The sequence below is a fragment of the Canis lupus genome, chromosome X (assembly GCF_003254725.2).
Source record: "Canis lupus dingo isolate Sandy chromosome X, ASM325472v2, whole genome shotgun sequence".
NCBI classification, from domain to species: domain Eukaryota; kingdom Metazoa; phylum Chordata; class Mammalia; order Carnivora; family Canidae; genus Canis; species Canis lupus.
In genome coordinates, this window is record NC_064281.1 from 4402377 (window position 1) to 4418772 (window position 16396).

At 48.4% G+C, this 16396-nt stretch overlaps 1 protein-coding gene across 1 annotated transcript in view; it reads left to right on the forward strand.

Annotated features, from left to right (window-relative positions):
• The window catches only part of STS (steroid sulfatase), a 152433-nt gene extending 137833 nt beyond the window's left edge, over positions 1 to 14600 (forward strand). The window contains exons 10-11 of the mRNA XM_049107484.1: positions 11912 to 11942; positions 13857 to 14600. Coding sequence (XP_048963441.1) covers positions 11912 to 11942; positions 13857 to 13884 — 59 coding nt within the window. The 3' untranslated portion in view covers positions 13885 to 14600. The remainder of the gene's footprint in view (positions 1 to 11911; positions 11943 to 13856) is intronic.
• Positions 14601 to 16396: the final 1796 nt, after the last annotated feature.

Sequence of the window (16396 nt, forward strand, 5' to 3'; positions counted from 1 at the left end):
AAGTTAAATTTTTAGCAATAAACTATAAGAATGTAAACTCACCTAACTCTAGGAATAAAAATACCAGAGCCATGAAACAAATATTAATTTTTTTTACAGATAATATAGGCTTAAAATAGTTTGGATGGATGTTTGAAGATAATAGGAGGAATATGGCGCGGGATTAAGATCATTCCTAATGAGATGTAACAATTCAGCAGTCTGAGAGATCACATACTAAGGGTTTGGTGATGAGAATTAAACTTTAGTCTTGGAATTAAAACCTTAAGACAGCGTTAAACAACTTGTCTGTTGTTTGTTATACCCTATCCATCAAATTGATTGCTAAATTAATTTCTGCATTTTGGGGATTAAAGACATGAAACTGTTTTCCTAAGTCCTGATGTTCTGAAGATGGCGTGGATTTTCCAAAGGCAAAACGGAAAGAATCTGATTGAACACGCAGATGCTAGCACCCAGAGTTAAGTGACTCACATACTGCAGTCCAGACAAATCACAGAAGGACTCAACTTTGTCTAGATCGTTAATGCATCAACTGTGCCATTCGGAGACTTAAAATACCGAAATGTCTTAGGCATTTATGACGCGGTTAATTTGTGTAAACATTTACATGCTTTGAGAGAATGTGGCACTCAGCGGATCTGGGTCAGAACAGGCCTGTGCTTGCATGGGTTTATTTTTGTTCTCAGTTTCTTGGTTTTGAGCCTGTTTGGTAACGATCTTTGGTCTTCAGATCTAGTGCCTCATTCTGTATAAGTCTGTGTAGTAGAAAACCATGTTTGGAGGGGCGCCCGGGGGGGCTCAGCGGTTGAGCATCTGCTTCTGGCTCAGGGCGTGACCCCGGGGTCCTGGGATTGAGTCCCACATCGGGCTCCCTGCATGGAGCCTGCTTCTCCCTCTGCCTGTGTCTCTGCCTCTCTCTCACTCTCTGTGTGACTATCATAAATAAATAAATAAATAATTTTAAAAAAAAAGAAAAAACAAAACCATGGTTCTAGATTGGCCAAAGTATATCAGCAAAGTATATCACTGTGACCCAGGCTTTGGCTTGGAAGTGGTCATGGATTCGTTAGCTATTTCCATAGCGATGCTGTGTAATAAGCCACGCCAACTCAACGGCACATAAATATGCATTTATTCGTATGCTTATGGGTCTGCAGGTTATCTGATGTGGCTCTGCTCTGTATTGCATTCAGGACCCAGGGGTAGAGGACAGAAGCCCCCAAAGGGCAAGAAGAGACAGCTGCTGCTCTTCAGATCTATGCCTATAACTGCCATTTCTGTCCACATTTCTTTAGCCAGCGCATGTGGCGGGGAAGTCTGTGCCTCCCACAGATGGTGAGAGGACTGTGTTAGATACTTTGCATTACTGTGTCAGGAATAACACAAAATTAGCAGCATGCAGTGAAACCTGTTTGTGGTCTCATGCTCCCGTAAGCCGCAGTCCAGTGCATGTCGGCTGAGTTCTATTATTTTTTTTTTAAGATTGATTGATTTATTTATTTATTTATTTATTTATTTATTTATTTATTTATTATAGACGTAGAGAGAGAGGGGCAGAGACACAGGAAGAGGGAGAAGCAGGCTCATGCCGGGAGCCTGATGTGGGACTTGATCCCGGGTCTCCAGGATGGCGCCCTGGGCCAAAGGCAGGTGCTAAACCGCTGAACCACCCAGGGATCCCCCTCGGCTGGGTTCTATACTGTAGGTCTCACCAGGCTGAAGTCAGGGTATCAGCTAGGATGGACTACAGTTGTCACCTGGGGCTTGAGAGCCTCTTCCAAGCTCAATGGTAATTCAAAGAATCAATTTCCTTCGCACACTTTCTGCAGAGGTTCCCTGTTGTTTAAACTGGCAACAGCAGGTGAAGTCCTGCTCTCCCGTTTTGTTCTGTTCAGCCCCTCAGTGGATTGCATGGGGTCCACTCATACCGCGGAGAACAATCTGCTTTGCTCGGTGTACTGATTCACATGCTAATCTCCTCCAGAAACACTGTCAAAGACACACCCAAAACACGATGTTTTGCTAAATATCTTGGCGCCTCCTGGCCCAGTCACGTTGACACGTAATAAAATTAACCGTCACAGAGCATGCCAAGTTCATGAGCATTGTTGAAACACGTAGGGAGATGGAGCTGGAAGAGGGCAGGCACCAGGGGTGGAAACTCTCACTCGAGATCTCAGCCTGTAGTCAAGAATGTTGGAGGATTTTAAGCAGGGGAGAGTGCTGATCACATTTGAAAGATCGCTGTTAGCACCTTGTGGGGGAGAACGGAGCCACGTGTTGAGGGGTGAGGGCTCTCTGGGTAGATGGTCTTGGTGAGAGATGATGGTGGCCTGGCCTTGGATGTAGCATTGTAGAATGTCAAAAACGGGCATATTCAAGGGTTCTTGAGAAGGCGAAGCGGACAGGAGTTGGCAGTTGACCCGACATAGAAGTTGAGGCAAAAGAAAGGATAACCCCTAGCAGGGGACCGAGGACAATTGTAAAGATCGTCCATATACTTTGGGGCAAGGATTCCCAGTTGTAGTCTACAGATTGCCAGAGAGCGAGTTCTCTACAGAAGTATTTATGTTGCTTTATCATTTTACTGATATTCCAAGACCAAACACAACCCCCTAAACCTTGTGGGTGATGTGGGCCACTGCCCCATGCCTGAGCACTGCCATGTTATTTCAGAGTCTCCATTGGAATTTGCATGAACAGTTACGTCGGTGTCGTGTAGGCTCCACATGGTGACACAGAGAGCAGCTGGAGGAGAGGTTTGGTGGTAAAAGTCTTGATGGAATGGAGCCAGCACCAGGCCTGATAAGGACAACAAATCCAGAAAATCTGTCCATCGGAAATAAACGTCAGGAGGAGGAAGGATTCTTTCTTGCAGTGATATATACTAATGCTATAGTCAAAGACACTTGCTCTCAGAACATGGCACTAAATCAGAGACCATGTCCTGGAAGTGACATGGCAAGACGGGCACAGTGTGGCCAGGAAGGGTCCACACAGCGGATGTGCCTAAATCTTCCAGTAGAAACGCTGCTGCCCACTGCCTGGTGTCTGTGATACCCGAGATGGGCGCCAGAAGCAAACCCGTCTGCCCTTCCCAGCGTGGGCAACACTCCCTAGGAAATTGGAGCTGCCTTAGAGCTCCCACAGCCCCTCCGAGTGTGAGGCCTTGGCGGAACCAGGTCCTTGGCTCCGTCTCTTCAGGTCTTTGCTCAAATGTGGCCTGCTCCGAGAACCCTGAGCTGACTGAGCCGCCTTTCTTCTTCAAATTGAGGCTCCAGCACCTTCCTAGGGCTAGTCAGCACCTGGATGGTGGTGGTGGTGGTGGTGGTGGTGGCTCGCCGTCCTTCCCGCCCCCAAGCTGGAATGCCAGTTCCATGTGGTCAAGGACTTGCTGTGTTACGGTCACTGCTGATCCCCAGTGCCGAGCACAGAGTGGAGCCTAAAAGGTCACCAGTCAGGCTGCGTGATAACCAAGGCCTAGTTCATATAAAGCAGATTCATTAACAAATAGAAAAACAGGAGAGCAGGAATATGAATATGTGTGGAGGGTAGCTGGGGCCCCCCATGACCATCCCCAGGGTCTGAAGGAAGGCTTCTGTGGGAAGGACGGGTGTGCGGGATTGTCTCAGGGTCGAACTGAGGGTCGAAGGACATGGGTGCAAGCTCTGCTTCGCCATCTCATGCAAGCAAGCATCCGGGCGAGGTGTTAGCAGATGGGAAGAGCGGGGCCGGGAAGATGTGGGTGCAGAGAAGAGAGACGGTACTCTCAATGCACTTCGGCTTTTTCGCCATTCACGTGAGCCATGATTACTGCAGATAGTGCTGGGATCGAGGGCTTTGAGGGCCATGCATAGTGATTATGGTCAAGGGCTTTGCACTAGTAGCAGAGACCCTGATTCGATGTGACTTCCACAATCCTGGACATTTCTCTGCCCCATAAAGTTGGGTGCCTTTCTGTTCAGACTTGGTCAGGGGCTCGTAGTCCTTGCAGCTTGTTCTTTTGTCGTCGTCGGGGTGCTGCTTTCCGAGACGGTTCACTGACCTGCGATACCACAGTCACTGGGGAAAGGGAAGAGGAGCCGGGAAGCAAGCCTCTTCTGTGCAGCACTTTGCCCTGGAAGCTGGACAGCGGCTGGCTCTTATCTCTCATTGGCTGCACCATGGTCAGGGGACCCAGCCGAGCCGCAGAGGGAGATGTAGTCCTTCGCAGAGAGCTAGGGGCTCGGGTGATTCCGGAATTGTGTGCAAGATGCACAGAATAGATTCCGATGCCGCTGGCCCTTCGGGATGACGTGCATCCCCGCGTGTCATCACTCCTGCCTACGTTTGTCGTTTTATTCTCACACTGATCCAGGAGGGAGGAAGCCTTTTCTCAATTTACAAGTGAGAAAGGGTGCTTCAGGGAAGGACATAGTTTCCCATGGGCAGGTAAGGAATTTGAGGCAGAAGGTGGGACAGAGCCAGGGAAGGGAGGGTGAAATGGTGCTCTACATTCTAGCGATCATGAGCCCTTGAATACGCTCGTGCTTGCGTGTCTGTGCGCGCGCATACCTGGGCGGGTCTGAATTCCCGCATGTGTGTGTGCCTCAGTGTTCAGGTCTGTGTGTGTGTGCGTTCATCATGAGGGCTGAAAGAGAGCTTCGGTAGGAGACGGACGCATTCAAGGTTTTAAGACAGCTGCAGGGTTCCTGAGAGCTGACTACACAGGGGCCTGTCCGCATGCCTTGATGGCACCTTCCGAGCGCACGTGGGCCAGGCAGGCAAAGGGCGACGGCTGAACGCATCCCAGGTTTTGTATTTGTGGCAAGTTGGGCCCCGTGCCTCGGGCTCCAGGCTGTTGGAAGGCAGCGGACAGGACACCTGGCCACGAGCAGCCCTCTCATCTGCTCAGACTAGTCCTCGGGTTTCTGTGAGCTGGGCTCGGGACTTGGAAGGCCCTGCAGGAGGGACAGTGTCGTCTCCACAGGCTCATGCTCCCCTCGGGATGCAGCAGGAAAGGACTGTCATGCACAGGTGCTGGGCCCTGGTATTCCCCCGGTGCCCGCGGAGCCCCCTCTCCCTTAACTGCCCTCTGCACCGAGAGTCTTTGCAAGAGCCTCGGATGTCATGTCACAGGCAAAGTCAAATCACATTAGGATTGTAAATGAATTCGAGCAGTGGCAGATGCAGCAAACTGGTTGCCTTCTTCAGCGGTGACATCTCTGCCAGCCTGTATGTGTCGGAGGGAAGACAGCCCTTCCTCCCTTCTCCTTACTGACTGTGAGGTACCCTATAAGATGCTTCACCATCAGATAAGCAGTGGCAGGCCAGGGGCGGAGGTAGGTGCTATAAATTCCACGCACAGCAGCCTGCACTAGATGTATTTCAAGGTAAAGAGGCCACCTAGAACTCTCTTCTAGAGCAACCCCTGCCCACTAGGAGGCCAAGCCTGCTTCGGAACTAGGTAATCCCCTTCTTAGCTCACTGCGGTGTCGCCCAGACATGCACACAGCCAGCTGGCAAGACATTATGAATGCATCTGTTGGCCAGTAAGACATGGATGATCTAGTGGAGCTGCAGGTGAGGATGGCAGTGGGGGCAAATTTCTTACCGGAATATGAATCAGTGACCGTGGAGACAGGCACCTGTCTGGAAGAGCTCCAGTCAACACACTGATGATGAGTCTTATCTCGGGGTGAAATTCAGAGCCACCTGATGGTGGGAGTCATGGAGAGAAGCAGGTAAATAGGGGGACATGAGTCTTACCTTGGGTGACATTGGGAGCCACCTGATGGTGGAGTCATGGAGACAAGCATTAAATAGGGGGAGATGAGTCTACCTCGGGGTGACATTGGGAGCCACCTGATGGCGGAGTCATGGAGAGAAGCAGGTAAATAGGGGAATGTCTAGGTTGAGAGACAAGATGGAGTCGATAAGAACCGAGAGGTGAAGAAGGAAGAAAAGCTCAATGTGAGACCGAGGGAGGGAAATGATGTCTTTTATGCAACCAGAACCCCTGGTGGTTGGCTATTTTTGGTTTCCTCTCTCGTATGCTACATGAGCTTTCTGTGAATTCTTTCTAAATATTTTATTTATTTGAGGGGTGCAGAGAGTACGAGCTGAGGGAGAGGGAGAAGCAGGTTCCCCGTTGAGCAGGGAGCCCGAAGTGGGGCTCTATCCCAGGACCCCGGGATCATGACCTGAGCCCAAGGCAGACATAGGTGACGCAGACCCAACGCGGGGCTCCGACCCCATCCCACAGCTCCATCCTGATCCCACAACCCTGACAGCATGACCCATGCAGAAACCAAGAGCCAGATGCTCAAGCCAGGCACCCCAAGAAATGTGGATTTTATACGTAGTATATTTTGCATGTTCATTGGTCCGTGTATGACGGAAGAGTCCCGATCGTCCAGAGATAGCCCTCGGACTGACATTTCCGGATGACATACATTGACGCTGAGCCAGGGCTTTCCAGTTTTTCAGCTGATGACCCCTGGAGGATCATGAGGGGGCAGGGGGAGCTCTAGATGGAAAAGGGGGAAAAAAACTAGAGCTTCCCCGTGAACAGCTACAAGAGTTGGAGCCTTATTAGGTGACTCACCAGGAAGGCTGTTCCACTGAGTAGAGCAGAGCTGTCCATTGGGTGGTCGTGAGCAAGTTGAGGAGGGTGATGGTGAGGGAGGGGACAAGCACCGAATCCTGCCCGGCCTTGTGGCCATGTTCCCCTGCAGGCATCCTGCTTCCCCGGCAGGCTCTCCCCTTGCATGTTGTCACGTGCCATGGCCGAGAACATGGGCTTGCTCGCTCCCAGACCCACTCTGGAAGTCCTTGGTGGCTGGCCAGGTGCCCGTGCACTCAGTCGCCATCCTGGGGGTGGCCGTGCTGACCACCCCGTCACCGTGGACGGCTGTCGTGTGCTGTGATGCGTCGGCGTGTGCACGGTATGTAGACCGTATGGCTAACACGCGTTTCCTGGCACTCGTTGGCCATCCACGGACACCCCACAGCGCTGGCCACTGTCTGGCAGGGTGGCATCCCCTCTGCAGAACCTGTCCCCACATAGCTGCTGAGCTGCAGCCCCCGCCCACGTCTCTAGCCCTGTGCGCCCTAGGCCCACCCTCTGGACTCCAGGGCTCAGACCAGTTGCAGGTCACGTTATGAATTCCTCCCCAGACAATGGAAACTCAGCACACCCCACGCAGAATCAATAACGCTCCCCTTCCCCCAGTAATTAAAAAAAAAAAATGTAGCCTCACTCTTGCTCTTGTTTAATTACATTCCCATCTTCTGGTTCATTTGAAACACCGAAGTCACCTTTTCGTCTTTGGCAACTCTTCATTTAATTTTATCAAGTTCTGTTGACTCCACTTTAGAACCGTCTCTTGAACTTGTACACTCGTATCGATTCCAAATGCCACGCTCTGGGTTTAGGGTCTTGTCATCTCTTATCTGGGTTATTTCTGATTGATCATCTTTCCCACTATGGTTTTGTGCCCGTTCTAATCTGTTCTGCAGATAAACGCCACAACTGTCTTCCTGGACGCTCGATCCCTAACCTTATCTTCCTTCCTGCGTTTGCTCATCTCTTCGTATTTATTATGTTCTACGTACATCAGATAACTTGCCATTTCCCCTCTTTGGTCATGGCCACGAATCTTGGCTCACGCTAACAGACCCTGCTGTCTGGAATGACTTTCCTCCGTCCCTCTCCCCCGTGCATGTCTTGGCTTAGTGATCTATTGCTGCCTTAAGAAAATTATCACAGACTTAGCAGCATAGGACATCCCACATTTATTATCTCACAGTTATGTCGGGCAGAAGCTTTCTATGGGTCTGGTTGGTTGGTTTCTCTGCTTTGGGGTTCATAAGGCTAAAATCAAGGTGGTGGCTGGCCTGAGATCTTATCTGGAGAGTCTGAGGGAGAATCTGCTTGTAGACTCAATCAGGTGGTTGGAAGAATTCAGTTCCTTCCAGCTGTAGGGATGTGCGTCGTCAGCCAGTGGCCATGCTCAGCTCCTCATGGCCAGCTGTGTTCCCTGCCATGTTGTCCCCCTGCCCCCCTGCCCTTTATACAAGCAGCAGATGCACCAAGTCCTTCCGTGCATCATGCTTCAGATCTCTCTGACTTCTTTTAGTGGCACATCTTTTCTATTCCAGGAAGAAAAATTTCCCTGCATTTTATGTTCATGTGATGGGATTGGGCCAACCTGTATAATTCAGGATGATCTCTGTATCTGGAGATCCATAACCTTGATGACATCTTCACAATAGTCATCATGTGACTTTACATAACCACAAATTCAAGGGATTAGGCTGTGGAGCTCTTTTTTGGGGAGGCATTCTACTTATACAAAAGCCCATTGATTTTGGGAAATGCAAACTCTCCATAAAGTGATTTTGTTTGGTTATGTTGCACTTAATAATGTCCTCCATGGGGTGCCTGGGTGGCTCAGTTGGTGAAGTATCTGCCTTAGGGTCAGGTCATGATCTCATAGGTTATGGGATTGAGCCCTGCAATGAGGTCCATGCTCAATGGGGAGTCTGCTTCTCCCTCTCCCACTGCCTCTCCCCCCATTCATGTGTTCTCTCTCTCTAATCAGTTTTTTTAAAACGTCCTCTTTGTGCATTGTCTTCCTTTATGTAATATATTATTACAGGAACTTACAAGTGTGTCTCCCACTCTCAGTGATAAATTGCATGAGTTCAGAAAATCCACCTGGATCATCTTGATATTCACGTGCAGCATCCAGCACACTGTGTTACATGCATTTGTCAAATGAAATGGATTTGTTTAGAATAATTTGGCGAATATGTATGAAGTACTTGACATGTCTGAGACACTGACCTCCCAATCATGAGCCATTTGAAGCCATCAATTAATAGAAAGGTAAATAAATGTTGGGGCACCTGGGTGGCTCCGTTGGTTGAGCATCTGACTCTTGATCTCAGCTCAGGTCATGATTGGAAGGTCATAAGATTGAGCTCTGCATAAGGCTCTGTGCTCGTTGGGGAGTCTGCTTGAGAGTCTCTCTCTCTCTCTCTCTCTTTCTCTCTTTCCCTGTGCCTGTCCCCCCACTTATACATACATACTCTCTCAAATAAATAAAAAATCTGGGGATCCCTGGGTGGCTCAGCAGTTTGGCGCCTGTCTTCGGCCCAGGGCATGGTCCGAGAGTCCCAGGATCGAGTCCTGCATCAGACTCCCTGCATGGAGCCTGCATCTCTGCCTCTCTCTCTCTCTCAAATAAATAAAATCTTAAAAACAAAAAAATAAAATAATCTATAAAAAACTTTATTTAAAAAATGTGCAGAGGTAAATGCATGCTACATAAATCATCCTTGGTGTTCCTCACATCACAGTGTACTCTGGCTTATGTGGAAGGAGAAATATGCCCCATACTTGTTGTCTGAGTTGTGTGTTGCTGACTAAGCAAGCATCACAGACTCAGAGATTTGGAATAGGTTCGTCATCTCACACTCACCTTGGATCAGCCATGCAGCCACAGCCTAAGTGGGTCCGCAGCTCTGGCTGTCTCACATGACTGCCATCCACATGTCAGCCCAGGCTGGGGTCTTATCTGAAGGTTTGACTGGGGAATGGGTGTCCTCTAAGCTTGTGTGGTTGTTGGCAGATTCAGTTCCTTCCCAGTTCCTTCCCAACTGGGAGGCCTCTCTCAGTTCTTTACCATGTGGGCAACTCCATCCTGGCATCTTGCTTCTTGTACATGTTTGAGCTGAGAAGGCAGGAGAGACCAGAAGCAAGGTAAAATTATAATGATGGAAGCTAATGATGGAAGCAACCTCCCACCTATTTGCTAGAAGCAGGTCAGCCACCACTCCGGGGCAGGTGGTAACACAAAGGTGTGGATTATCAGAAGGTGGGATCGCTGGGGGTCAGTGAAGCATGTGTGGGCCACGTCCGTCCTTACAGAGACAGGGCTGTTGAACCACATGCAGTCACTCAGTAGGTTTAGGAGCAGGTGTTCCAGGGGGACAGAACAAGAGCAGCTGCTGGTAGAGCTTGGTGATGGGGGAGCGGGTACTTCCAGGAAAGTGACTTGGTACATGGAGAGAAAATGAATGGAGGTTAAGAGCAGCGTTCATAGCCTTGAATAAATAAGCAGGGCATAGTCTAGCAGTTAACAACCCCGCCTGCCCACTTCCAAGCATAGGGCAACACAATAGAGCACGCATCTGCATGTCAGAACCAGGATGCTCCCAGGACAATTGTTCTCAGACGCTTTGGTCTCAGAAACTAGCTTTTCGATCTTAAAAAAATTTTGAGGACCCCACAGAGATATTTAAACAGGCTATAGCTATGGATGTGTGCTAAATCGGAAGTAAAAATGAAGACAGTTAAAAATATTTAAAAGTAACAGTAGTGAACCTATTTCATGTTCGTATAAAAATGCATTTTCTAAAGTAAGACAAAATGATGAACTCTGTAGCGTCACATTTTTTTCCCATTTTTGCCAGTCATGTTTTATGTCCTGATTTCAACAACAGGTGGATTGTCATGGCTGCTAATGTACTCATTCTGTTGCAGTGTATTGTGTTGGTTGGTGTGTACTCAGAAAATTGGGCTCTCCACAATTATGTAGTTGGGAAAAAAAATGGGATAATTAATAGATATAGATATTTTTTTCTGGTACTCCAGCAAACCTGAACACTGGTAGATTCTTGCAAGTTAATAAATGTCCTGTGAAGCCATATCCCTAAATGTTTTGTTCTCTGTAACATTAAAATTCATTGTTTGCATATTCTACCGGTGCATGATTTTGTGACATTATGCATTAGTTCATTCAGGAAACACCGGGTCACTAAGTTGTGTGGGTCTTCCGCATGGTCACACATTTCACCTTACGACCTGGAAAAATCACATTTATTAATATTGCCAGCAATTTTTATTAGGAGGGAATTTAAGAAAAAAAAAAGGAGAGAATTTAAGTTTGGGGAGGCCATCAAGTTTATGGTGGCAGATAGAAGATTTCTAAAAAAAACCTAATCTTTCCTGAAATCTCGAATTTTGTCATTGGCAGCAAAGGCTTGTCAGTTGTTTTCCATTAAGTGACAGTCACTTTGTTCATTTTTGAGGACGTGTCTGCCAAAATAGCCAAGTCTGAATTGCCACAGACACGCGTCAGCCGTTCTATCACGGAAAAATGGTAGTTGACTAAGTCACGTCGCTAAGTCCAACAATGCCATTCTTTCTTTCTTTCTTTTTGTTTTCCTGGAGACAACCATCAAACTTCCTCGTGCAGGGGAACGATGCCGTGACCACTCCCCACTTTATCATGCAGAATATTAAAAAGGCCTGTGCTCAAGAGATAGTGGAGAATGTTCATGATTCTTACAGCTTAGCCAACACCGTTAAGTGAAAGTGGCTTCCTTTTAATCAGAGCGCGGTGGTGATGGATGTTGGCCCCTCCTGGGATCCCTGCCTCGATGAGGCATCAGGTGACAGCACCTTCACGTGCCCCTGCTCCTGCTCCCCGAGTGAGTTGTCTGCACGCTGGAAACGATCAGTGCATGTCTGTGTTATTAGAAAGATGTGTCCCAGGGCCCCAGGGACAAATGTCTCCCAGGCTCCCAGGGGACGGAGGTTGACACTCTGAAAACCAGTCAAGCGGAATCTAGCAGGCGGCACCCTTGAGTGAGGCGTTGGGAGACCCCGGAAGTCAGGCTGGACTTTCCACAGAGCTCCTGCTCGCCCTGCCATCAGCTCTGTGGCTAGGCCTCCGCTGGGCGCCCTCTTTCTCTGACATCGCTTCTCTGGTCCCCAGAACACAACGAAGCTTCTCAACCGAGAAAGAAACTCATTACTGGCTATTTCTACCATAGCCAGAGCCGGGGTCTTCGGGACCTCCTGGGTCCTCCTTGTTGCGGTTGTTAATGAATTTAATTGTCATGTCTTCCCTTGCAGCTTTGACTCCTCTACCGAGAGCACCACTCATGTGAGTATTGTTTACTCGTGTGCTTGTTTTTGCAAATGTCCAACTAGACTCGATAGCTCTTTGCAGATTCTCTGCCTTTCCTGGCAAAGCACGCCGCACTTGGAAATATGAAACCCCTCAAAGACTGCTGTTAAATAAAGAAATGTGCACCATCTAATCAGACTCTCAAGAAAATAGTGATACAGTTCAGCGTATCAACCCTGTGGAGAATGCAGCTGTCCGTGGCTATGAAAGAACTGAAGAGCGGATTGGAGAGAAAAAGAAACGGAGGCGATCTTTTCATTCTGTTCTGCTTCAAGCTCACCTCAAAAGGCTCAGAGACACAGACACCACAGGCAACGCACACCACCAGGGCGACTACAAACAGAGCTGTGCTCGGAGAGACAAACAGGAGCTAAAATGAATATTGACTGAACAACAGCGTACCTCTAAAAGCAAGTGTTTTTTAATTGCCGTTCTATCAATTGAGTTTGCATGAGGCCGCGATCTTAAGATTTAGTTGCGACTCTTAAGGCTCATGCCCCAGCGGCTTTCCCGTTGTCAAGCTCGCTTTGTGTGCCACAGAGAGAGATTTGTATAAATTCCTGATGGAGGACCCCGCGCTATTCCTGCTGTTACCACGGCGTGTCTCATGCCCCACGTGGAACCCGGAGAGCCTTGTGGTCACGAAGCAGCCACCTGTGTGTCTTCTTCTGAGCGTGGCGCTGTCGGGGCAGCTTTGGAATCCCGTTAACAAGACCGATGGGTCAGGGGGCAGTGCCTTGACATCCCTCTGAGCCTCGGTTCCCTTTTCTGCAAAATGGGAGCAGAAGCGTCTGCTGTTCATTAGCGTTGTCAAAGTTAGGCATAGCGTACGTCCGACACTTGGCGCATCTGTGCAGTGGGTGTGATTTGTTCTCATAAGGCCCGTTCGGAATGCTCACGTGATGATTTCTCCGATCCACTGCTCTCTGAGAAGTGGGTTTTTAAAGAGTACTGAATTATCCCCATCACTCACCTGCTGAAGACACATTCTCAGGGGGATTTCTCTGATCACGAATGAGACTAAGAGACACACACACCTGTGCCCTGACCTCACTGGCTCACATGCCCTGAGTTTCCATCCATCGTGTGGGCTTCATGTGCATGAAGGTACTGCTTCTTGAAAAACTTCTAGGAAAAGTCCCTACGTGTCTGGTGTCTTTTTTTTTTTTTTTTGCCAACCTTCTGTGGTGTGCAGGTGTGGAACGCTCAGCAAAAGGGACACCACTTGCAAATATGGCTACTGTAATTTATTCATCTGTACTGTTAATAGCACATCTCGAGTTCCAAGATAAATGGGCCGTGATTGGCCGACCCTGTTGGGAATCTGTCTTGAATATTCATTACGAAGGTTGGCTTCAAAAGTATCAGCCCCTCCTTGCCTTTGCTTTGTGCACAGCGCTCGGGACGAGATGAAAGAGATGGCAGGAAGACGGCTTTGGTTGGTTTCTGTAATTCTGATGCATTATTAATTTTCTTAACCAAAAAAAAAAAAAAAGTGCCTGTCAAGATTGATTAGAATCCTTAATGGATATGTAGTTTAAGGATTGTCAAGCCATGACTTCTACCCAGTAGAACTGATGATGAGAAGGAATGAGTCACTGTCTGATAGTTATACTAATAGTTACGCACGGATATCGCAGCTAATGATCTCAGACAAGCTGCCTGGTGACTGTATGTCTACACATCCATTTGCACTTGTTTTTCCTAATTGAAATTAATTGGAATAAATATGTGTCAAATAGTTAAACTCCGTAATCTAATTTTAATGAAATGATTGAGCTCTTTTTTTTCATACTGATGAGCCTGAATACGTTTTTTTTTTTTTTTCCTCTTTCTTATAAAGGTATTCCTTGTTGCACCTTTTTATCACAATGTGTTTTTCTTGGCCAGGTTCTCAGATTTCTCAGGAGTAGGATAAAAAAGCATTCAGGATCCGGCTGCCAGGGCGAAAAGAGGTGGTCAGTTCAGTCATGTCACAAAAACAACGAAGAGAAAAGCGGAATCCAGTCCTTCAAACTAATCGGCAAAACATGGCTCTCACATGGAGTAATTTACTCCGTAGGTGCTAAATAAGTAGATCTGAAGTGAACACAAGTATTGGATGAGAATTTTATGACCTTGGCACTCAGCACTCACACGAACACAGCCGTAGACTCGGGATGTTTTGGGGAGTTCCTGGGCAGGAAAGATTTATGCGCAGGCAAGCCTGTGGGATGCTACCATTGCAAAGTCTGCATCGGCAATGACTTTCAAAATTGTCCTTACATACAAGGCACTTAAAAGTCCTAAGCACAAGCCACATGTGCTCTTAGTGCCGCGTATTACTAATGTCATGTGGATCTATGCAGAATTTGGAACGCATTACGTGGGATGGATCCCACTGCTGTTCTGTGCTGTTGTGCTCTCACATTAAACCAAAGGACCCTGGGCAGCCCGGGTGGCTCAGCGGTTTGGCGCCACCTTCAGCCCGGGGTGTGATCCTGGAGATCCGGGATCGAGTCCCACGTCGGGCTCCCTGCGTGGAGCCTGCTTCTCCCCCTGCCTATGTCTCTGTCTCTGTCTCTCTCTGTCTCTCAGGAATAAATAAATAAATAAAATCTTAAAAAAATAAATAAATAAAAATAAACCAAAGGACCCCCTCCGTATTGGTACCTGACGTTCCGACTGTCGATCACCGAGGAGCTTGAAGGTAAGCTGTGCGTGCACCAGGGGAAGCCGTGCTGAAACCGACGCTTCCGCCACATGAATCGTTCGTGTTGATCAACCCCGAGCATGTCACACGCAGCTTGATGATCATTTTTATTTTTTTTTATTTAAACCCAATTTGCTGGGGATCCCTGGGTGGCTCAGAGGTTTGGTGCCTGCCTTCAGCCCAGGGCGTGATCCTGGAGTCCCAGGATCGACTCCTACGTTGGGCTCCCTCTGTCTACGTCTCTGCCTCTCTCTTTCTCTGTGTCTCTCATGAATAAATAAATAAAATCTTTAAAAATAAATAAATAAATAAAATCCAATTTGCCAATGTACAGTGTAACACCCGCATCTTGATAATCGGATCTTAATGTTATGAATTAGTATTATTATTGCTGTTTGCCATATGGATGTATACATGGTCATTCGTGTTTTTCACGCGTTGTATGCATACACGCACGGTTGGTGCAGACGAAGGCCGTAGCTTTCCAAAATAATCCTGGTTTAGTGTGGGCACACATGCACAGGATGTCACTCAGTGCCAGCTCTGAAAATACAGCCTGGCATCTTGGGAAGACTGGAATCTCCTCGAATATGTCAGGTTTCTTTGCTGCCGGTTGTGAGCAGCAGGTGCATAGCTCTGCAGCCCGTGAACCACCAAACGTGTCTAGCTCCGCACTTAGGGCGATGGGGGCTAAACATTGGTGTAAGGTTGGCAGGTTACTTTACATCAAGATCAGCTTGTGGGAAATTCCCAGTACCAGTCCAGGCAGAGGAGAGAATCCTTGGCAGTGGTCTGGGTTGGTTTTACAAGTCTTTGTTTCTCTCTGGCTCTGGACTCAGGCTGTTGGATGCATCACAAAACAACCATCAAAAGTTAAAGGACGGCTTGCCACAGCAGCCAGAGAACAAAACATGTGTTAAGATGGTTCACACTGGGGGATCCCTGGGTGGCTCAGCGGTTTAAACGCCTGCCTTTGGCCCAGGGCGTGATCCTGGAGACCCGGGATCTAGTCCCATGTCAGGCTCCCTGCATGGAGCCTGCTTCTCCTTCCGCCTGTGTCTCTGCCCCTCTCTTTCTTTCTATGTCTATCATTAATAAATAAATAAAATCTTTAAAAAAAAAAAAAAAAGATGGTTCACACTGCATTTCATGGGTTGGGGGCCAGAGAGTCATTTTCATGATGTTTGTTTGTGGGCTCATCTTCTGGTCAGGACGTCCATGCGCACTGGTGCTGGGGCAAGAGTAGAAATATCTCACATGCTCCACTGGTGGTCCAGGGTGGCGCAGTGAATTCCGGTTTTGTATTTTGGGTAGATATTCAGAATCAGACTCCCTACCAGGTTGGAATCCTCCTCCACCCAACTCAGAACCTGCCTCCCACCCTTGTGTCGAGGTGGTTCACGGGGAGCCTCTACATCTTCTCGGGGGGTGGGGAGTGGCCCGTGGGTGTTCTTTCTGCCTTCTGTCCTTGCTTCCCGTCCATAGTCGGCATAGGCCAGGGTCAGCCCTCTGGATGACGAGCTCTCGGTTGACCACCAAAAGCCTTTTGAGCTCCGAAAGCCTTTGTGTTGGTCGTCAATGCCCGGCATGAGGGACACAGGTATCTCTAAAGATGGAAACGCGTCTACCGTGCAACCAAGGTGGAGCAACGCGTTCTCTGTTCTGGGGACACAGGCCTCCTCCTGAAGTCCTGCATTGCTCTGCTCTGGGGACACGGGCCTCCTTCTGAAGCATGCCT